Source organism: Hibiscus syriacus, unplaced genomic scaffold (assembly GCF_006381635.1).
Source record: "Hibiscus syriacus cultivar Baekdansim isolate YM2019G1 unplaced genomic scaffold, ASM638163v2 tig00117016_pilon, whole genome shotgun sequence".
NCBI classification, from domain to species: Eukaryota; Viridiplantae; Streptophyta; class Magnoliopsida; order Malvales; family Malvaceae; genus Hibiscus; species Hibiscus syriacus.
In genome coordinates this window covers 4,954,382-4,977,747 of record NW_024063525.1, presented here as the reverse complement: position 1 = coordinate 4,977,747, position 23,366 = coordinate 4,954,382, and the positions used below count along the sequence as shown (strand labels likewise).

General features: G+C 35.5%; 1 protein-coding gene across 1 annotated transcript; it reads left to right on the top strand.

Moving 5' to 3' along the window:
* Positions 1 to 20,870: 20,870 nt before the first annotated feature.
* LOC120195478 (G-type lectin S-receptor-like serine/threonine-protein kinase LECRK3) lies at positions 20,871 to 23,366 on the top strand. Its single transcript, XM_039197491.1, has one exon. It carries the CDS (start codon positions 20,913 to 20,915, stop codon positions 23,271 to 23,273), a length of 2,361 nt encoding a protein of 786 aa, XP_039053422.1. The 5' UTR covers positions 20,871 to 20,912; the 3' UTR covers positions 23,274 to 23,366.

Here is a 23,366-nt window from a genome sequence, read left to right as displayed (position 1 = left end):
TTCGTTGCCTCCCTCTTACGAACACATGGTGACTACTCTTACATATGGGAAAGAGACTATCAATGTTGAGGAGATTACTGCAGCCTTGTTGGCTCACAACCAGCGGAAGAAGAATGCAGGGGAAAGCTCTCAAGCCGATAGCTTATATGTCAAGGGTAATCGAGATCGTGGACGGAAGCCAGAGAAGGCAGGGTCCGGGAAGCGGAATTCCAGATCCAAATCCAGGGATAAGAAGACGATTCACTGTTACAAGTGCAAGGAGGCGGGACATATGAAGCGAGACTGTCCGAAGTTGAAAAAGCAGACTGATGAGAAGCGTGATGGCTCATCCAAGTCTGTGAACGTGGTCGAGGATGATAATTCTGATTGCAGTGAGGGTGATATGCTTTCTATTTCAACGACACAATTGACGGATGCTTGGATTCTTGATTCTGGATGTTCTTATCACATCACGCCAAATAGGGAATGGTTTTCGACATACAGGCCGGTTAATTCTGGTTCGGTTTATTTGGGTGATGATCGATGTTTCAATATTGTTAGTATTGGTGATGTCAGAATTAAGATGCACGATGGCTCCGTTCGGACGTTGAGTGGTGTTCGACATATCCCAGACTTGAAGAAGAATTTGATTTCCTTGGGCACTTTGCACAAGAATGGTTTTATCCCTAAGGCTGACGAGGATAGGGAAACCATTCGGATTGTTAAAGGAGCATTGACTGTGATGAAAGGTAAGATGACTGCAGGGAATATCTACAGATTGTTAGGGAGTACCGTTGCAGGTGGAGTTCACTCTGTTGAGTCCTGTGATGATACGACAAAATTGTGGCATATGCGCCTTGCTCATCTTAGTGAACGTGGTATGGCAGAATTACACAAGAGAAACTTGTTGCATGGTGTCAAAAGCTGTAAGCTCGACTTTTGCAAGTATTGTGTTCTTGGTAAACAGACTAAAGTCCGTTTCAAGACTGCGAAGCACACAACTCAAGGGATTCTTGATTATGTGCATTCTGATGTATGGGGGCCTTCCACGACATCGTCTTTGGGTGGATCTAGGTACTATGTTACTTTTATTGATGATTTTTCACGGAAAGTTTGGGTGTATTTTTTGAAACAGAAATCTGAAGTTTTTGAGAAGTTCAAGCTGTGGAAAGCTGAGGTAGAAAACCAAACAGGACGAAAAATCAAGTGTTTGCGGTCTGACAATGGTACGGAGTACACAGATTCACAGTTCCTACAATTCTGTAAGGAGCATGGGATTCAGAGGCATTTTACAGTGCGCAAGACACCACAACAGAATGGTGTTGCGGAACGAATGAACAGGTCGTTGAATGAAAGAGCCAGATGTTTGCGGTTGAATGCGGGGCTTCCCAAACACTTCTGGGCTGAGGCTGTTAACATGGCGTGTTACTTTATCAACAGATCGCCAAGGGCATCGCTGGCTGGGAAAGTTGCAGAAGAGGTATGGACTGGTCATGATGTTAGTTTTGATAACTTACGGATTTTTGGTTGTCCTGCTTATGTGCATGTACCTGCTGATGAGAGATCCAAACTTGATGCAAAATCGAAGGAGTGCATTTTTCTGGGTTACAAGAAAGGTGTCAAAGGATTCAAGTTCTGGGATCCAGTTGCGAAGAAAGTTGTGATTAGTAGAGATGTCGTTTTTGATGAACAATCCATGTTGCAGCAGAAGCAAGACACGACAGTGGTGGATTTCGAGCAGTTTCCAGTTGAGAAACCAGAAACTTCTCAACCGACTTCTGGTGGTTCCACTACGGATGATTTGCAGGATTATAGTCTCGCCAGAGACAGGGTGAGACGGACGAATATAAAGCCTCCGAACAGATTGGGTTTTGAAGACTTGGTATCTTTTGCACTTATTGTTAGCAGTGATGATCCGGTTACTTTTCATGATGCCGTTACTAGTCAGGAAAACGACAAGTGGATGGCAGCCATGGTTGAGGAGATGGAGTCTTTGAATCACAATCGCACATGGGAGTTAGTTCCCCTTCCTGAGGGTAAGAAGCCGATTGGTTGCAAATGGGTGTATAAGAAGAAACCAGTAGTAACAGAAAAAGAGGGGGAGAAGTTCAAGGCTCGTTTGGTAGCGAAGGGTTTTTCACAGCAGAAAGGAGTTGATTATGATGAAATCTTTTCTCTTGTGGTCAGGCACACTTCAATCCGAGCAGTACTTGCATTGGTGGCTAGTTGGGATTTGCATTTAGAGCAGATGGATGTTAAAACTGCTTTTTTGCATGGTGATTTAGAGGAGCAGATCTACATGCGGCAACCTGAAGGTTTCACTCAACCTGGAAACGAGCATTTAGTTTGCAGATTGAAGAAATCTTTGTACGGGTTGAAACAGTCTCCGAGACAGTGGTATAAACGGTTTGACTCCTATATGATCAAGATTGGCTACAACCGATGTGAGTATGATTGTTGTGTCTATGTTAAGAGCCTTGATGATGGTTCTTTTATTTTTCTATTACTGTATGTTGATGATATGTTGATTGCTGCGAAGAACATGGATGATGTTATCGGTTTGAAAACTTTATTGAGTCAGGAATTTGATATGAAAGATTTAGGTGCTGCAAAGAAAATTCTTGGAATGGAAATTTGCAGGGACAGAGACTCAAGGAAACTGCGGCTATCTCAACGGGGTTATGTTGAGAAAATGCTAGAAAGGTTTGCGATGAGCAGCGTAAAACCAGTTAGCACTCCATTGGCGAATCACTTTAAGCTCTCATCAGAACAGTGCCCCAAGACAGATAAGGAAGCTGAAGATATGGCAAAGGTTCCGTATTCTAATGCTGTTGGCTGCTTGATGTATGCGATGGTATGTACTCGTCCTGATTTAGCTCATGCTGTTAGTCAAGTTTGTAAGTACATGTCTAAACCTGGTAAGCAACATTGGGAAGCAGTCAAGTGGATCTTTCGGTACTTAAAGGGTACTGTGGGACATGGAATTATTTTTGGGAGTCAGCGGGATAATCCTTTGGTTGTAGGATATGTGGATTCAGACTATGCAGGTGACTTGGATAATAGAAGATCTACGACAGGGTATGTCTTTACTCTTGGTGGAGGGCCTATTTGTTGGAAGTCTACTGTTCAATGTATTGTGGCTCTATCTATAATTGAAGCTGAGTACATGGCAGCGACTGAAGCTGCAAAAGAAGCTTTATGGCTTACTGGTTTAGTGAAGGAGTTGGGTGTTCAACAACGTGGAGTTCAGTTGCTTTGTGATAATCAAAGTGCTATTCACTTGGCTAAGAATCAGGTGTATCGTGCTAGAACTAAACATATTGATGTAAGGTTCCACAAGATCAGAGAGTTGGTTGCATCTGGAGAGGTTTTGTTTCAGAAGGTACATACTGATGAAAATGCCGCTGATATGTTCACTAAGCCAGTTACGACAGACAAGTTCAAGCATTGCTTGGACTTGTTGAATGTTTCGAGTTGTTAAAGAATCAAGGTAACCCAACCCACATTGAATTTTCAAGAGGCAGGATATTCGCCAAGGTGGAGATTTGTTAGGTATGGCTCATAAATATACCAGTAAAGAGGACAGGAGATGGAGCGGAGTGAGCGAAGCGAACATCAACTGTCCTTACAAAGAAAGTCTCGTTGTGGGGTTACGAATTATGTGGGTTGGGGGTGCGGGGGCGCAGCCCCCGCGGTACGGTACAGGGTTAATTTTGTAATTATGTACCAGGGTTTTCTATTATAAATAGAGATGTAACCTAGACCTAAAATATCATTGAATAAAAACTTCTAGCGCCGCCTAGGCACCGAGGACGTAAGCACATTGCCGAACCTCGTAAAATTCTCGTGTTCTTTTGTTTTCTTTACCCGTTTTCGCCAACAGACGCCATTTCATTTCTGTTTCTTCTGTGTTTCGTTTCCTTTCATTTAGACGTAGTAGTAGCTCAACCAAGGAACTCCAACATAACTCTGGGCTCATCTCTCACACCCACAGGCCGATCAGCATGGAATATTTTGATTAATAATAAAAAATTTCATAATTTATTTATCAAGTTTGCATTCATGCACATTTAGTATCATCTAAGACATTAGAATTATTTTTCTATCAATAATTTAACTTAGGTTGCATCCATTTAGTGTCTCATGTCATCAATTTGGTCATTGGAATAAAAGATGAAATTTTAAAGGAAAAGAATCAATCCCTTTAATAAAAGGATCGATTTTTAAACCTGTTTAGTCACATTTCAACCCCATCCCCTATATTTCAAAGCAAATACTCTCAAAATCTCCCAAACTCCGAATTTTATTAAAAGTCTTCAATCTGAATCAATTGCAACTGGGTTTTGTATAAAAATCATCCTTCAAACTTCCGTTCAACGTTTCTTATCATCAATTTGAAGGAATCAACACTTTGGGTAAGATTTTTTTAAAACCCTATTTTTTAATTTTTCAATCTTGATAAAATTGTGTTGAATTAGGTGGTTAGAGAATATTTATTTATTATAAAAATTGTGGTTTTATTGTAGGGAGTTTTACCCATAATCAATTTCTTTGAAAATCCCAAATCTTTATCTAACACCCACTAAGTGTTCGATAAAAGTCCCCAATCAAAAACCACCCATTATTCCATTTGGCCATACCTCATTTTTAAGCCCAAAATTCATTTTTAAATCTTCCAAAATTCTTTTTTGGGATCCTTAAACACTCATTTTTGTTCAAAAATATATTTTTATCATTTTAATAATATTTTGAAAAGAAAAAGTATGGCTTCAAAGGGGCATCCTCGAGCAATCCTACAAGTGACTCTTGGATGGACCAATGTTTTCGAAATTCCAAAGATCGTAGGCGTTTTGACTCATTCTTTGCATCTCGACATATTAAAGAAACTCGAAAAATCGGTTTTGATTTTTTAAACAACTTGGGTTTTCCTTACGAGCAAACCTTGAAAGATATGAAGCTTTTTACTTTTCTAAACTTCAATGGTCCCACTCATCATTCTTTGGTACGAGTTTTTTTACTCAAATGCTCATGTGTCATCCACTTCTCATGATGGCACCATCTATTGAACCATAGTTTCATATCTTATGGGTCAGTTTGTCACTATCACTGTTGATCTCATCACCTAGTCTTTTGACCTCCCTCTTACCGGCAATGATAATAAAAAAGGTCCTTTTCTCGTCGCCATGCGCCTTAAAAATAATAGAGCAACCCTATTCTCCCTTAATAACTGTTTGCTTCATCTCATCGTCTCTCATTGCATCCGTGCTTGAGGCACAAAATTCTTGATTGTTCTTGAAAGCGGCTATTGGTAGATGTTTTGCATCCAACAAGTCGCAAGCTTCATCTTGAGAGCATGATCTTCAATGACATAGTGAGCGTCATCAAATCAAAGGGTCGACCAAACCTAGTCTACGACATGTACCTTAGCCACTTATTCGACCATCTTGATATGGACACCTCTCACAAGCCCGACATGTACCTTTCATACGATAGAACCATTGGTCGAGGCACCATGATGAAACTCGGGTATATGGAGGCGTCCGAGAGATCTATGCATTGGGTTTATAGTCGTCATAGAGAGGACATAAAGGATGAGCATCATGGAGATGAACTTGACGCAGATGAATACATGGACGATGCACATGACGACATTGACAAGGAGCCCAAGAGAGTGCCTCATGTTGACCCGACACCACATGTGGATTTCTTTCGAGGGTTTGAGGAGAGGATATTTCAGTTTCTCGATTCTATTCGAGCTCATGTCGAATCTCGCTTTGTCGCTAGAGAGCATCCTCAGGGTACTATGACTAAGGAGGTTCGAGAGATCCATCGTCAGCTTTACGGATTTTCCTTCCCTCCTCCTTCATCATCTTAGGACATGCATATCATATAATTATTATCGCATTTTAGACTTTGCTACATTTTGACTATTTGACTTTTGATGTTTGGCTTTTTAAACTTTTATTTGATACTTGGATGATTATCTTGTTGGATACTTGAACTTATATATATGCATTTGATGTTTTGGGATATTTATGCTTTTCGTTTCTTAATATGCTTGTCGATAATTGTAGCTTATTTTAATTACTTTATCTCCATTGTTATATGTAGTAACATCGTTGAATTTTTTTTATATAACAAAAAGGGGAAGAAGCAAGTTTAAAATGCAAAATGATTTTTCAAAATTAAAATTAGAGCTTAAAATTTTTCACAAATACTTAAATTATTTTATTATTTTTCAAAGGGGGAGCATTTTTCAAAACCAATTTTTCAAAGAGTTTTGTTATATCAAAAAGGGGGAGATTGTTGAATTAATATTTTGATATAACATTAAATTGCAAAATTGTTTTTGGACTTAATTGAATTTGTCAAAAAATTATCAAAAATAATACAAAGTCTAAATTAACTTGAAAAATATGTTTTAAATGTTTTCCAACTTAGTCGAATCTTTTCAAAAACAAACTCAGTCGTTTTTCACGCTTTAAAGTTAAATTTCCAAGGATTTTTAGCTCAAAGGATCGATCTCATAGAAAAAGGATCGATCTCTTTGACCAAAGGATTGATCCCCTTTAAAAAGGATCAATCCATTGGACAACAGTGAGTTTAGGATTGATCCCTTCCCTTAAAGGATTTATCCCTTTGTTACAACGGTCGAAATGTTTGAAAAAGGATCGATCCCTTGATTAAAAGGGATCGATCCCTTGTGCATTAAATAATGTTTTTTGTTGTAGAAAACGGCTATAATGATCCCTAATAGCTCCAAACAGTTAGAATTAATGGAGAATGTATAAATTGAAGGTCAAAGCTTCCCAAGGTCATCAAGAATCATATTGAACCAATCTACCAACATCAAAGCTTAGTTTTGTGCTTAATTTGTAAAATTCTTTGTTGTAAACACACTTGTAAGCTACATTTTTTATTTTGCTCAAGTGTAATTTGGGTGAGAGATTAATTAAAGCAAACTTATTTGCCTTTGTAAGGTTTTAGTTTTCTAAATTTTCAATTAATCTTTGGGAGAGAGTGTATTTAAGCTTTTGGGGTATAAAGCATGAAGTATTTGTAAGGTTACACATTGTCCTTAAAGGTAAAAAAATCTAGTGGATTTGAGAAATTCTTAGTGTGGGTGCTAAGGTAGTGGATGTAGACTTGGTTTAAAAGTCGAAACAGTCTAAATCATTGTGCAAAAAGTTATGTTTATAGATTGCTTCCACCAAAAATTGAAAAGGCCAATTCATCCCCTCTTGGCTTCTTCAGTTGTTAATATGAGCTCAACAGCCCCTCTTCTAGAAACTATAACAGTGATGTCACACTCAGAAAAGCTATTTGAGAAATATGTGTTCTGTGAAAACTTCAACTACCTCTCGAAGTGATGAGGTCAAAAACTCTAAAGAAGGTCATCTTAATGACTCTCGCAAGCATTGAAACCTTGCAATCATCTACCCTATGTAACAATTCCCTAATAAAATTATCAGGATAAGAGACACGACTCTCCATCCTACTAATGAAACTATTCTCAGAACATTAAAATCATTACCATTTTCATACACACGGTTACAAAGAGGAAGCAACATCTAGATTCCAGTCTTATAAGATTACCTTCAGAACCTAGGGGCATGTATTCAATGACACCTTACTAAAATCAATCACTAGGTCTTATGATCAACTCAACCTGATACTCTGATACCACTAAATGTAACACCCAAATCTAGTCTGACCCCTAGAGAATTAGAATGTCATGTAAAACCACCTAAGTGGCTAACCAGTTTTTAAAAATGATACTTATAATCATCATTTAAAAACCAAGATATCAAAATAGAGAATTATTTTTTATAAATCGGAGATCCATGGCATAATTTTAAATAATTAATATAACTCAAAGTTTACAAATCATAATACATAAGTAAGGATCCTATTAATACACATTCCCACTACAAGTAACCAACTAGTACTCTGTGAGGAATGCTGGGAATCCTACTACAATGGTACTCCTCAAATGGCTCAATATACTAACATGTAAACGGAAACGTTCAAATGTTGGGCTTACAAAGCCCAGTAGTATAATGTCTAATTTAAAGCAATATATGAATCTAAAAGACATAAACCTGGTAGAAGATAGGGTAATAAACAGTAGGTATATGCATGATCCTAATCAAGTGCTACCTACTTAAAGTTCATCAGTTCTACCTCGTTAGTGTAATTCTCATGCTTCCTTTAATCTTTACTAAGGGTCTCTCCATAAGTAAACGTATACTAGGTCTCTAACCTCAGTATTATCCTACAGTGCATCATCGTGCAATAAATAATGATAGTACCCGGTCTCACAAAGACACTAAGTACAATCACACAACAAAAAGTAAGCATCATGGTGTAGTTTGGGGTCACTTTAGAATCATGAAACTCACACTATATTTGCTTACTATAGGTACCTTATGGAAGATATGAGTCACAAAGCATCAACATCTCACAAGTACCCTAAGTGTGGCTCAGGTCACATAGCATCGATACTTCATAAAAATCTTAGGCTAGGTCCAACTCACATAGTATCAGTACCTTGCCAAGCTACTCTACTCCTCCAGAGTACTCGGAACATGTCTGGGTCACATAGCCTCAGTACAACATCCAACTAGCATTTCAATGAACCTCGTACTGATTTGGATATATATGAATATTTATCAAACAATTGGACAATCAATACAAACACACTCGAGTATCTCAGGTGTCCTAATTGTTTCTCGAGTAGCAAACAAATGCATAAGTCTTATGGAATCTTACCTCATAAGGCTCTTAGGGTTATCGCACCTATAACATTATTACTACCTTGTTATCTTGTCTTTTCTACCAAGCTCTCCTATAGAGCTAAATTCTCGTCTAGAACGCTATGCAAGGGTTCATTAGTCTTTTACTGCTTTATGCCATCAATGTAGTTAATACTCATTGCTACCCACTTGGAATTAGGGGTGTTCAAAGATAATCGACCCAGTTTACATGACTCATCGACCCGCTGGCCCGAACTTAAAAAACAAGGTAATTTTCTGAAAACAATTACCCAACCAAGTTAGGTATCTGACCCGTGATTTTTCTCGGGTAGTTGGGTCGGGTCAGGGTCAAATTTTTTTAATAACCTGGTACCCGATCCGATCCAATAGTTTTAATATATATATATATTTAGTTTAAATTATATTTTTATTTTATATTCCTCAATATTTTTATCTTAAAATTAAATTTAAATCCTTAAATTTTTCTTAGGTTTATATTATGTACTTTTAAGTTTTGAATTTTTTTAAAATAGTTTTTATTAATTTGTCGATATGAGATTCTAAAGAAAAAATCACAATCGGTTTTAATATTTTCTTTTGGAAATAAACTTTAATATATATATATATACATATCCAAATATTTATCCTTAAAACTAACTTCAAATCACTAATTTTTGTATATAAATTGTATATTATGAATTTTTAATATTTTTATTTATTTTATATGTAATTTTTTAAAAAAATAAATTAAAAAATAAATTAAAAAATAAAAAAAGTAAATGAATCAAGTACCCATAACCCGAATTTTACAGGTACACAATTACTGGGTACTCTGACTTAACAGGTCGGATCACGGGCCGACAAATATACTACACGGAGAATTGGGTACCTGGTACTTTAGGTATTTAGAAAATGCGGGTACCCGTTTTGAACACCTCTAATTGGCATTACTGTTAGTCTAAACTTTAATTTGGGATTAGTTCATTTACAACAACTCCATAGTCGCTTTCATCACACTTCCTTTTGGTTCACCCTTGAGACGATATGGTAACTTGCTCGCCTTTGATTATACGTATATATGGTATTTAATTTCCTTTATCATGCTCGTTAGGTCATTCGTCGTCTCACTCGCTGGCACATATTTCAAAATTATACTTAATTTTTTTACTCGTTATGTGTTTAATTGAAGCTACTTGAAAGTATTACATCTAATTTGGTTACTTCAGTTGTAACCCACTTCTAAGCGTGTTTCTAGGCACCTTTAGTCATTTAAGTTCCTCTCGGACAAAATACTACCATTACAGCTCAACCTTGGCACTTATGAGTCTTAACAAAGTCAAATTTAACCATCCAAGGTGAGTAGTATCGATACTCTACTTACAGTACAAATACGCTAGGGTTAAGTATTGACACCCCTATGAGTATCAGTACCAAAAATGGCTTTTTTGCTGAAAATTTGGCCAGTATCGATACCACCCTGAGTATCGGTACTGATGGGAAGTATTGATACTCTCCCCTAGTACTATATTGATACTCTCCCCTAGTAGTATCGATACTCCATTTAAAAATGCCTAAAATTCGATCCAATTCATCCAATATCAATATTGTTCATCCAATATTGATATCTAACCTATAAAACCTAGAAATAGGCTCAAAAAACACTTAAGAATCCTCCCAAACACTCTAGTTTGGTCTTAAATCAACTTCTAAAGCTTAGTGAAGTTATTTAGGGTCATTTACCACTATTATAAAACCCTTAATATTAACCTCGTTTTAACAATGTGATAATTACTATTTTAGTCCATCGTATTTTGACTTTAATTCAAAATTCTCATTTTTAGAACCTTTTTGTGCCCGATTTCAACCCAATTAAATTTTCACTCAGCCTAACGACTTTAATAACGAACTCCATGAGATCCACCTACCTTTCGAGTAAACCCAAAACTAGTAACCCGAAATTACTACCTACCTCTCTTTCGAGTTAGACCCTTAACAACTACATTCTGATTTTATTTTTGCCCATATCTTTAAATGTACTTTTCAAATGAGTAAACTATATATGAAGTGATACTAAAATCATAAGAATAAGTAATTCTTTAGAAAAATTTGATCTTAAGTGTCTTAAGTTTTGAAGTAATATGAACCATATCCATAATGTACATGCTCACATTTATTTGACCCTTATACTTTATAGACATCAAAGAAGTAAAAAATGATGTCATTTAAACTTTATTGTTTTTGGGAAAACATTTGTCAATTTCATCAAGGAAACCATTAGCCTTAGTAATGTTTTCAGAATTATGTGCCCATAAAGGCTTCTAAAATGTTATGATTAATGAACACTAGACTCATGCAATTTGAACAAATTTTACCTCTCAAAATTTCTTATACCAATTAAGGATGTTATCCCCCTGAAATGTAAAAATTGTTTTTTCCTTATTGCAAAGTCTATGATCATACAACCAAACCTTATGTAAGTGAATTTTTCCATTACTTGATAATTTTCCCACTAAGCATGAGAATAAAATTGATATTAACAGAAAACGTGACAGTAAAAGAACTAGATGAATAAAATAAACAACAAGTTCACATATGTATTGCCCCAAATATTGAATTATGGACTATGTTAAAAAGAATTAAAATTTGAGGATCTATTTGAATAGTTGACAAAAGATGAGAAAATGATTTGGAATAAGGTTTAGACTATTTTGTATTAATAGATGAGTGAGGAGGGCATTTTGGTCCTTTAAAGGGAAATAAATTTAAAAGTATTTCCTTATTAGCGATTTTATATGGGAAAACGAGGAAAGTAAGTCAACAAACTATCTCTTATTCTTATTCTTCTTTCCCGTGGCTTTGTGCTCTCCTCCATAGATCCAAATATTAAAAATCAAGCTCTCGAGTCAAGAAAAACGAAAGGCAAAGGCAAAGTACCTGAATAATCAACTTTGCGATTTGGGATACAATAGCGAGGAAAGACAGGTGAGTGCATTTATTATGTACTTTAAGAATTATAAATAGATATTGTTAAAAACATATGTTGCAATGGTATATCAGTACTAAGTGTACTACACGCACTATGTGTGCAAATCCATGGAATTCATCATGAGTTGATGAATAACTGTACAAGCACTATGTGTACAAATCCACGAAATTCATCATAAGTTGATCAATAACCATACAGGAACTATGTGTACAAATCCATGAAATTCATCATGAGTTGATGATTAACCGTACACGCACTATGTGTGCAAATCCACATAATTCATCATGATTTGATGAATAACCGTACAAGCATTATGTGTGCAAATCCACGGAAATCATCATGGGTTGATAAATAACCGTACATGCACGATATGTACAACCCACGAAATTCATCATGAGTTAATGAACTACCGTATAAGTATTGCGTGTGCATCCTAATAAATGAACATGAATAGAAAGTTGGTAAATTACCCTATTAACACAAAGGGTGCAAATTTATAAGGTTTATAATAAATTAAAAATAGTTACTCGATATTAAAATTGTTATGATATACTTATGTTTATAAGTTTGCTTATGGTTAAGCATGCCACACTAAGATATTACTCAGCATGTGTTGATTTCACACGTAGGTTTTGATACAACCAGAGTAAGGAGACGTCGGACATCACTAATCAAGTGTTACTTCGTTAGTAACAGTACGACATTCATGTCTACTTTTGATGTATTTAGTTGGGATGTATTAGATTTTGTAAAAATGCTCTGAAAAACATTTTATTTAACCTGATGTAAAATGATGAAGTGTGAACATTTCTCTTTTGTCATCTATTTAAGTTTAATGCATGTTTTATTATTAGTAAATTAAAATCTTTTACAAAAAGAAACAAAAATTTTCAGGTTTACCAATGAGGAACGATTTTGAAAAGTGATGTGAGATCTGTATCTCGTGTACAAAAAGGTATACGGGAGATGGGTGTTACATTTATTGGTATTAGAGCTACAGGTTTAGCCGATTCTTGGCCAAAATCAAGTGTATTTTAATTTTAAAAAAAAGGTTTAAATGCCACTAAGATGTCAAAGTTACTGATAGGGCATAGAAAGAATATGATAAATATCTCTCCTTACTAACTTAAGTATTATCTTTATGTATATTATACTAGATTTCTCTCGTTACTCCGAGGATCATCTCGGGTGTGGTGGACAAATACGAAAATGTATGCATCTCCCGAACAAGTGAACTAAAAATTCTTCCAAAATGAGTTCAAGAACAAGTATATCGGGAAGCAGTTTATGAGGTAAATGTTGTTGAAGTTTCTTAACTTGAAACAAGGTGATCGAGCAGTGCATGAGTATGAGGTTGAATACAATAAGCTTAGTCGCTATGCTACCAAGGTGGTTCCTAATGATAAAGCTTGACGAGATTGGTTTATTGAGGGTCTGAGGCCTAAGTTGAAAGAGATGACAGTGGCCTTGAACTTGCTTAGCCTGCAGGAAGTTATTAACAGAGCTAAGGTTATTGAAAGAGCTCAATAGGAAACTCTAATAGCGGAACAGAGTATGCAGATGGGTAAAAGGATTGGAATGTCTTCATCTTCACACCATGCTAAGAGAGGCAAGGGCTCAGGTTCCCGATATACAAATAGAGTTGATCCTGTTGTAGCTTTATAGAAAATTAAACAATCCCAATCTATTGATGTTAGCTCGAGTAGAGATTATGGAGAAATAAGTAATCAATGTCTGACCTGTGGCAGATTTCATCGGGGAACATGTAGAGTGTTTTCTGGCGCTTGTTTTGTTTGTGGAGAAATGGGTTACTATGCTCGGAACTATCTGCATAAGTCTAAGGATAGATTAGTGCAAACTAAGAGATCAGTAGCAGCCCCTAGTAGAAGCAGAGGAAGATGAAGATCAGGCGGTCAATATGAGGCTATCCAAAGACGAGAGACTCGGGGAGTGGCACGAATTTATAACATACAGATAGTGAGGATCGGGATGATCCAGAGATTATAACAGGTACATTCCAAATTTTTTATGAACCTATTTTTTTTCTAGTTGAACCTAGTTCTACTCACTCTTATATTAGTACAGAGTTGGTTAGAACTAGAGGAATTCCTTTAGAACTAGAGGAATTCCTTTAGAACTCATTTTTAGTGAAATGGTAGTGGTAAACCCTATGGGTCATAGTGCAAGGGTAACACATGTGTGTAGGAAATTTCTGATTAAGATTCAAGGGGTTGTGTTTCTAGCAAACTTAATAGAGTTATCTTTTGACGAGTTTGAAATCATTTTGGGCATGAATTGGTTGTCTCCATATCATGGATGGGTGGATTGTCGCAGGAAACAATTATTTTTTAAGGATGTGGAAGGCTCCAAAACAGTAGTGATTGGTGAAAAAGCAAAATCACCCTCCAATGTGATATCAACCATGAAAGAAAAGAAAATGATGTCAAAATTTCTAGCTAATGTGATAGATTCTCGAGTGTCGAAAGTGAGGTTACACGATATTCCCATAGTTAAGGAGTTCCAGAGGTCTTTCCTGAAGAGTTACCGAGTTTACCACTAGGTCGTGAAGTATAATTCAGGATTGAGGTTTACCCGGGCATCGAACCTATTTCTATGGCTCCGTATCGAATGGCTCCAACGGAGTTAAGGGGATTAAAAAAACAGTTGAAAGAGATACTTAATAAAGGATTTATCATACCCGGTGTTTCTCCTTGGGGAGCACATGCACTATTTGTGAAAAAGAAAGACGGGTCTATGCGGTTATGTATTGACTATCGTCAATTAAATAAAGTAACGATAAAGAACAAGTATCATATTCTGAGGATTGATGACTTGTTTGATCAATTGAAAGGTGCAACAGTGTTCTCTAAGATAGATCTGAGGTCAGGGTACCATCAGTTAAAGATCAAAAAGGAGGATATTTCTAAGACGGCTTTTCGAACTCGGTACGTACACTATAAATTTGTGCTAATACCGTTTGGATTGACTAATGCTCATGTAACATTTATGGACTTGATGAACAGAGTATTCCAACCGTACTTGGATCAGTTTGTGGTGGTGTTTATAGATGATATTTTGGTATATTCCAAGTTAATAGAGGAACATGATGCTTATCTTCGAGTGGTTCTTTAGTTACTGCGTGACAATAAATTGTATGTGAAACTGTCCAAATGTGAATTTTGGTTAGCTGAGATTGCTTTTCTTGGTCATATAGTCTCTGCGGAAGGCATAAGAGTATATCCTAAAAAGATTCAAGCTATAGTGGATTGGCAACCCCCAAAGAATATTTCAGAAGTTTAAAGTTTCTTGGGGCTTGTTGGTTATTATAGGCGATTTGTGTAGAACTTCTCAATGTTAGCTCTACCGCTAACTAAATTGTTACGAAAGGATGTGCCTTTTGATTGGACGAAAAAATTCCAGGAAAGTTTTTAAATGCTAAAAAAATACTAACAGAGGCCCCAGTGCTTGTTCAACCTGAGTCGGGTAAAGATTACATCGTTTACAGTGATGCATCTCATAATGAGATTGGATGTGTGCTGATACAAGAAGTGAAAGTTGTGGCCTATGCCTCAAGATAGTTGAAGAATCATGAGAGGAATTATCCGACACATGATTTGGAATTGGCAGCAGTAGTGTTTGCTTTGAAAATTTGGCGCCATTATTTGTACGGTGAGCATTTCCATGTCTACACAGATCACAAAAGTTTAAAGTATTTGTTGACTCGTAAAGAGCTGAATTTGAGATAGAGAATATGGATTGAGCTCTTAAAAGATTATGATTTGGTTATTGATTATCATCCCGGAAAGGCTAATGTGGTTGCTGATGTGCTCAACCGAAAGACTTTTCTAGCTTTACAGGGTTTGGATGCACGTATGTCTTTAAAAGACGATGCTTTTGGATTGGGTACAAGAGCTGCAAAGTCGAGATAAGAAATGCTTTATGAGATTGGCTGAAGTCGAAAAAGAAGAGGCCAAATATTTCTAAATGAGGGATAATGGATGTTTATATTACCATGGAAGACTTTGCATTCCCGATGATGATGAATTGAGGAAAAATATTCTTTGCGAGGCATATTATAGCCCTTTGACAATGCACCCATGTGGGAATAAGATATAGCAGGACTTGAAGAGTCATTATTGGTGGTCTGGTATAAAAAGAGTTGTAACAGAGTTTTTTGCAAAATGTTTGACATGTCAGCAAGTGAAAGATGAACATCAAGTGCCTTTCGGATTACTACAACCAATATCCATTCCCGAGTGGAAGTGGGAATGAGTTACAATGGATATTTTTCGAGGTTACCTTTGTCACAGAGTAAAAAGGACTCTATATGGGTAATAGTGGACATGTTGACCTAGACGATTTATCCCTGTTCCAGTAGATTACTCGATGGATAAGTTTACGGAGTTGTATATGAAAGAGATAGTTAGATTGCATGGAGTACTGATATCGATAGTGTCAGATCGAGACCCAAGGTTTACTTCAAGATTCTGGAAGTCTTTATATGAGGCATTAGGTACTCGATTGAACTTTACTATAGCTTTTCATCCGCAGACAGATGGGCAGTTAGAGCGAACTATACAGATTCTAGAGGATATGCAAAGGGCATGTGTGATTGAGTTTAAGTGATCATGGGAAAGGTATTTGCCTTTAGCGGAATTTGCGTATAACATTAGTTACCAATCGATTATTAAGATGGTCCTGTATTAAGCTTTGTATGGGAAAAAGTGTAGAACACCATTAAATTGGTTTGACCTAAAAGATTGAGACCTAGTTGGCCCGGATTTGATGAAAGAAATGGAGGAGAAAGTGAAAATTATCCAGAACAATCTAAAAATAGCCTCGGATCGCCAGAAGTCTTATGCGGATTTGAAAAGAAAGGAAATCGAATTTCAAGTGGGGGATAAAGTATTTCTGAAGGTATCGCCTTGGAAGACGTTATTACGATTTAGGTGAAAAGGAAAGCTGAGTCCGAGAATTATTGGGCCTTAATAGATATTAAAAAGGGTAAGACTCGTAGTTTATCAATTAGCTTTGCCTCCGGATATGGACAAGATCCACAGTGTTTTTCACGTATCGATACTTAGGAGGTATAAATCCGATCCACCCCATGTTATCACTCTTGAAGAAATAGATATTCGACCAAATTTAACTTATGAGGAGGAACCAATGCAGATCTTAGCTAAGGAATCCAAGGAATTACGTAACAAAAGGATTACGTTCGTTAAAGTGCTTTGGCAGAATCATAATGTAGAAGAAGCTACTTGGGAAAGAGAGGAGGATATAAGAAAGCAGTTTCCACACCTCTTCGTTTCAGGTACTTCTTTATATTCGAGGACAAATTTTCTTAAGGGGAGAATTGTAATGCCCCAAATATTGAATTAGGGACTATATGAAAAAGAATTAAAATTTGACGATCTATTTGAATAGTTGACAAAAGATGAGAAAATGATTTGGAATAAGGTTTTCACTATTTTGTAATAATAGATTAGTGAAGAGGGCATTTTGGTCCTTTAAAGGAAAATGAATTTAAAAGTATTTCCTTATTAGGGATTTTATAAGGAAAAAAGAGGAAAGTAAGTCAACAAGTTATCTCTTCTTCTTATTCTTCTTTCTCGTGGCTTTGTGCTCTCCTCCACGGCTCCAAAGATCAAAATCAAGCTCCCGAGTTAAGCAAAATGAAAGGCAAAGGAAAAATACTTGAGTAATCAGCTTTACGTTTTGGGATACAATAGCGAGGAAAGCCAGGTGAGTGCATTTATTATGTATATTAAGAATTATAAATAGATATAATTAAAAACATATGTTGCAATGGTATATTAGTACTAAGTGTACTACAGGCACTATGTGTGCAAATCCACGGAATTCATCATGAGTTGATGAATAACTGTACATGCATTATGTGTGCAAATCCACATAATTCATCATGAGTTGATGAATAATTTTACAAGCACGATATGTGCAACCCACGGAATTCATCATGAGTTGATGAACTACTATATAGACACTACGTGCGCATCTTAATAATTGAACATGAATAGAAAGTTGGTAAATTACTGTATTAGCACTAACGGTGCAAATTTATAAGGTTTACAATAAATTAAAAAGAGTTACTTGATGTTAGAATTGTTATGATATACTTATGTTTATAAGTTTGATTATGGTTAAGTATGCCTCACTAAGAAATTACTTAACGTGTGTTGATTTCACATGTAGGTTTTGATACAACCGGAGTAAGGAGATCGTCAGACATCACCAATCAAGTGTGCCCTCGTCAGTAACAGTACGAAAATCATGCCTACTTTTGATGTATTTAGTTGGCATGTATTAGATTTAGTAAAAACGCTCTGAAAAACATTTTATTTAACCTTGTGTAAAATGATGAAGTGTGAACATTTCTCTTTTTTCATATATTTAAGTTTAATGCATGTTTTATTATTAGTAAATTAAAATGTTTTATAAAAAAATAAAATTTTTACGGGTTTACAAATGAGGAACGGTTTTGGAAAATGATGTGACATCTGTATCTCGTGTACGAAAAGGTATATGTGAGATGAGTGTTACAACATAAGCAAACACTAAATTTAAAATAATGGATAATTCTCATTTCAATATACCAAATGCTACATTAATACCAAGTCTTTGGATAGTAATACTGATAATCAATGATACTCTTATTACAATAATCAAACATTGATAATAAACTATATCATACAAAAGACTAATTTTTGGACTAATGTAATGCTCATATAAATTACCTTATAACTATCATATATTATTACCAAATGTGTCGCTTAAAATCCAGTCAAATATTAACTTTTCTTTTGTTCAATTAATAAACACATAAATCACAAGAAATACATAATCATCTTGATATTTTAAATAAATCAGTCTACACAAAAGATGTTACTTTGACAACCAACAATCAAAATTAAAAATCTAAATTGAATGTATACATATATTGCATAAACAATATAAATACACTTAAACCATATAAATATTGTCAATCAATCAATTTTTCTTAATTTTATCTTTCAATTAAATTAAAAGATCAACAAAATAATAATATAAATTTGAATATACTTAAACTTTTTCTTAAGATATCAAATACTCTACTAATATTTCATCTTTAGACAAAATATTTATCTTAAGTGTTATCTAGTGTTATAACCAAACACTAATAATAAGAAAATATTAAGCAAAAAATCTTCCTTTGAGTCGATTTATTACTCACGTGTCAAACTGAATAATTATTACATGCTTATGACCAAAGTTTTACATACGATTATGTCAACTATTAATCTTCCTTTGGGCCGATCAATCCTAGCATATCCTAAGTTACATGTACATAACCTTCATATTTTAAAACCAAAACATGATACAATAAATCAAATCAAATAGTTCTCTTGAGTATAAACTCTCTGATGACATAAGATAAAATATGAGATGATCTATTTTTTAAATATCATAACTCTTTTATATAGCTGATTTAAGAACTAGTTATTGTTTGTACTTATAATTTTGTCATTCCTCAAATTATAAATACAACTTTAATTGTATATATACTTTTATTATTATTACACTCCTAATATCTTATGACTTTATAACATAATTGGTCACTCAATTTATATTATGTTTTATAATAATAACATACATTAAATATATATATTTTTGGGCTTTGATTTCAGAATTTCTTATTTTCCAATTATTATGTACAATACAAAACAAAAACTTCTGCTTTCAATAACTTTTATTGGAAACGCGTTGTACGAAGAAATTCAAGTCTTTCCTTTATTTAGAACAAAGAGTCGCGAATTGGGCATCATTTACTTTTTGTTTGAAGGAAATAATATTTATTCTATAATATATACTTTTTAAATGTTAAAAACTGCAGAAGTTATTTCACGTAGTTTTTACATTTAATTTTTAATTTATTATTTATTTATTGAATAATTCAAATCAAATATTATACAAATTTATTACAAGAACAATTCTCTTACCTTAATTTATTTAATTTATTTTAATTTAATGATATATGAAACACTCAATTTTTTTTAAAAAAATAAACCGTTTAAACTTAAAAAAAATAATATGATATTTTTACCCGTGAATTTTTTACCAACTATTCTAATTCTAATGTGATAATTTATGATGACTGATGATATGACATATAAATTAAATTATTTTTTTAGTTGAGTTCGAAGATTAAATTAATTTTTAAAAGTTAATGAAATGTGAAATGGTTGTGAATTACTATTTGAGATAAAATAATTATTGTTATTCTTTAATGTCTCAGGTTCGAGCATCATAAATATAAAAAATATGAGTATTTAATATTAAATGATTGAGAATTATTTGAATAAATATTTTCTTTTATTTATTTAGAGTAATTAAATTAAATAAATATCAAAATATTAAAAATAATTTAGAGGATTCAATCCAAAAAATTTTAAGCCATTGGAGATGGCAGCGAATCTTGGCGCGTTGACTGATACTACATTCCAAGTCATTCACCAATTCTACACGCCCACTGACTTGGTCAACACATAAGTTGCGACGAAGGTGCATAAAGTTGTGTAGACAGCAAATCACTCGGTTCTTTTAACAATATGATTTTATTTAAGTGAGCTTCTATAACTTTATGCTCCACTAATAAATATACTCATATTTAATTTAATTTTTTGTGTCAAAATTTTATTAAAAATAAATATTTAATATTTTTAAAATATATTTTAAGTGTTGACACATGTCATGTTCTTTTATATATATATATATATATATATATATTTAAATAAAATATTATTTAAAAAATATTTTTAATTTTTTAAATGTCACTTAATAATTTATTTTAATGATAAACACTGAAAAATATAATAAAAAATATTAGACTTATATTTTTAACTAAAGACTCTTTAAACATAAAAAATTAACTTTAAATATAATTTAGATATTTATTTTTATATTATTATTATTATTGTTGTTGTTGTTGTTGTTGTTGTTGTTGCAGCCGTGTGAAGGAGCGAATTGGTCGGTGTTGGAAATCCACACGAACGACTTGTCTACGACTAACTTTCAAAGCCACTCCTGTCTCCTGTCTTTATCATTTAACTCAGCATTCTATACAATTGGTAGATGCAAAATTCTTTCATTAAACCATATACACAAACCGATTGATTATTCTGTACACATATACCATGGACGCCATTTCATTTCTGTTTCTGTGTTTCGTTTCCTTTCATTTGGACGTAGTAGTAGCTCAACCAAGGAACTCCAACATAACTCTGGGCTCATCTCTCACACCCACAGGCCGATCAGCATGGCTATCCCCTTCTGGTCTTTATGGTTTCGGGTTTTATCCCCAAGGTAATGGCTTTGGTGTTGGGGTTTTTCTTGCCGGTGTTCCCCAACAGACGGTGGTTTGGACGGCCAACCGAGATGATGCTCCCGTTCCAAGCACCACTAGCTTGGTTCTTACCACCGATGGAAGGCTCATTCTTCGATCACCCCAAGGACGAGAAGAATCCATCGTCAGCGATTCTTCTCAGACAATTGACGCAGCTGCCATGCATGACACCGGCAACTTCGTCCTCTTCAATTCTGACCATGACATCATATGGGAGAGTTTCGATTATCCAACCACTACCATTCTACCGAGACAAGTTCTGTCCGCCGGAAAGGAGTTGTTCTCTAGCTTCTCGGAAACTGATCAGTCAAGGGGTATATTTCGTCTTAAGATGCAGAACGATGGAAACTTGGTGCAGTACCCCGTGGACACTCCAGACACAGCACCTTATTCTTATTATTCATCTGGTACAGATGGTAGGGGAGATAATGTAACCCTGAATCTCGATAATGATGGCCTTTTGTACTTGCTAAACTCCACAGGCTACAACATAAGGAGTCTAACTCGAGGAGGGTATGAAACAAATAGAACAATTTATCTGATGAAAATTGATCCCGATGGCATTTTCCGACTCTATTCTTATGGACTTAATCAAAATGGGAATAGATCGGTTATATGGTCGAGTACAGATGACAAGTGTGCACCCAAGGGTCTATGTGGACTTAATGGCTATTGCGTTAATCTAGATGAGCAAGTTGATTGTAGATGTCTTCCAGGATTTGTTCCGGTTATGGAAGGAAACTTTACCGCTGGCTGCCAAAGGAATTCGTCCAGCGACAGCTGCAAAAACAATGACGGAAGAATCCGATATATCATTCAGGCAGCAGAAAACACCGTGTGGGAATATACAGGATATTCTGAATTGTCTTTGAGAACCAGAGAAGAATGTGAGATGGTATGTTCCCAGGACTGCAACTGTGACGCTGCCATGTTCAAGGATGGTAAATGCAACAAGCAAAGGCTTCCTTTGAGATATGGGAGAAGGGATCTCCATGATTCAAACGTGGCTTTGATCAAGGTAGGTATAATATCTTTATCCAATGAGTCAAGAAAACATGAAGATGATGATGTGGTTAAAGATAGAAAGGGGGAGACTCATAGAGACATTCTTATCATTGGTCTTTCACTGACTGGCTTCTCGATCACGGTGCTGGTAATTTCCGTGGCTTTGATTCATAGGAGCCGTGTTTTCAGATACAAAAGGTTTTCTGCAGACGGTGACTTGAGATTGTGCGAGAACGTTGCTCCTATTTCATTCAGTTTTGCAGAAATTGAGCAGATGACTAATAATTTCCAGGAAGAAATCGGGAAAGGAGCATTCGGTACTGTTTACAAAGGGACGATGACGATCGATGGATCCAAGGTTGTTGCAGTGAAGAGATTGGACAATATATCGACTCAAGGAGAACAAGAGTTTCAAAACGAGATGCAAATCATCGGAAGAACTCATCACCGGAACTTAGTTCGACTACTAGGCTATTGCCATGATGGAGCAAATAGGCTGCTGATATACGACTATATGATCAATGGATCACTCGCGGACGTACTCTTCACACCCGACACACGACCGGACTGGAACGAGAGAGTCAAAATTGCTCGCAACATAGCTCGAGGTCTCCTCTATCTTCACGAAGAATGCGAGACACAAATAATCCATTGCGACATCAAATCACAGAACATACTAATCGACGAGAACGGACAAGCAAAGATATCCGATTTCGGATTGGCCAAGCTGCTAAAGCCAGACCAAACCAAGACCTTCACTGGGATCAGAGGAACAAGGGGGTACGTTGCACCGGAGTGGCACAGGAAACTCCCGGTGACGGTGAAAGCAGACGTTTATAGCTTCGGAGTTGTGTTATTGGAGATCATATGTTGTCGACGGAGCGTGAACTGGAGCCTTGGTGATGAAGAAGCGGTGCTTGAAGAATGGGTGTACGACTGTTATCAAGCAGGGGAAGTATGGAAGATAGTAGGGGAAGAAGAAGAAGTGGATATGAAACAACTTGAAAGGATGGTTAGCGTAGGGCTATGGTGTATACTGGATGAGCCAACGCTGCGCCCATCGATGAAGAAGGTGTTGTTGATGTTGGAAGGGACGGTTGAAATCCCAATGCCTCCATGCCCAACTTCATTTTTCAGTGCTATGTAAACTGTGTGTATCTGCTTTGGAATTTCATGTTTATTATGTATATTTGTTGAAATGTTTTCCTTTGCAATAAATCAAGCTTTTCTTGTTTTTACA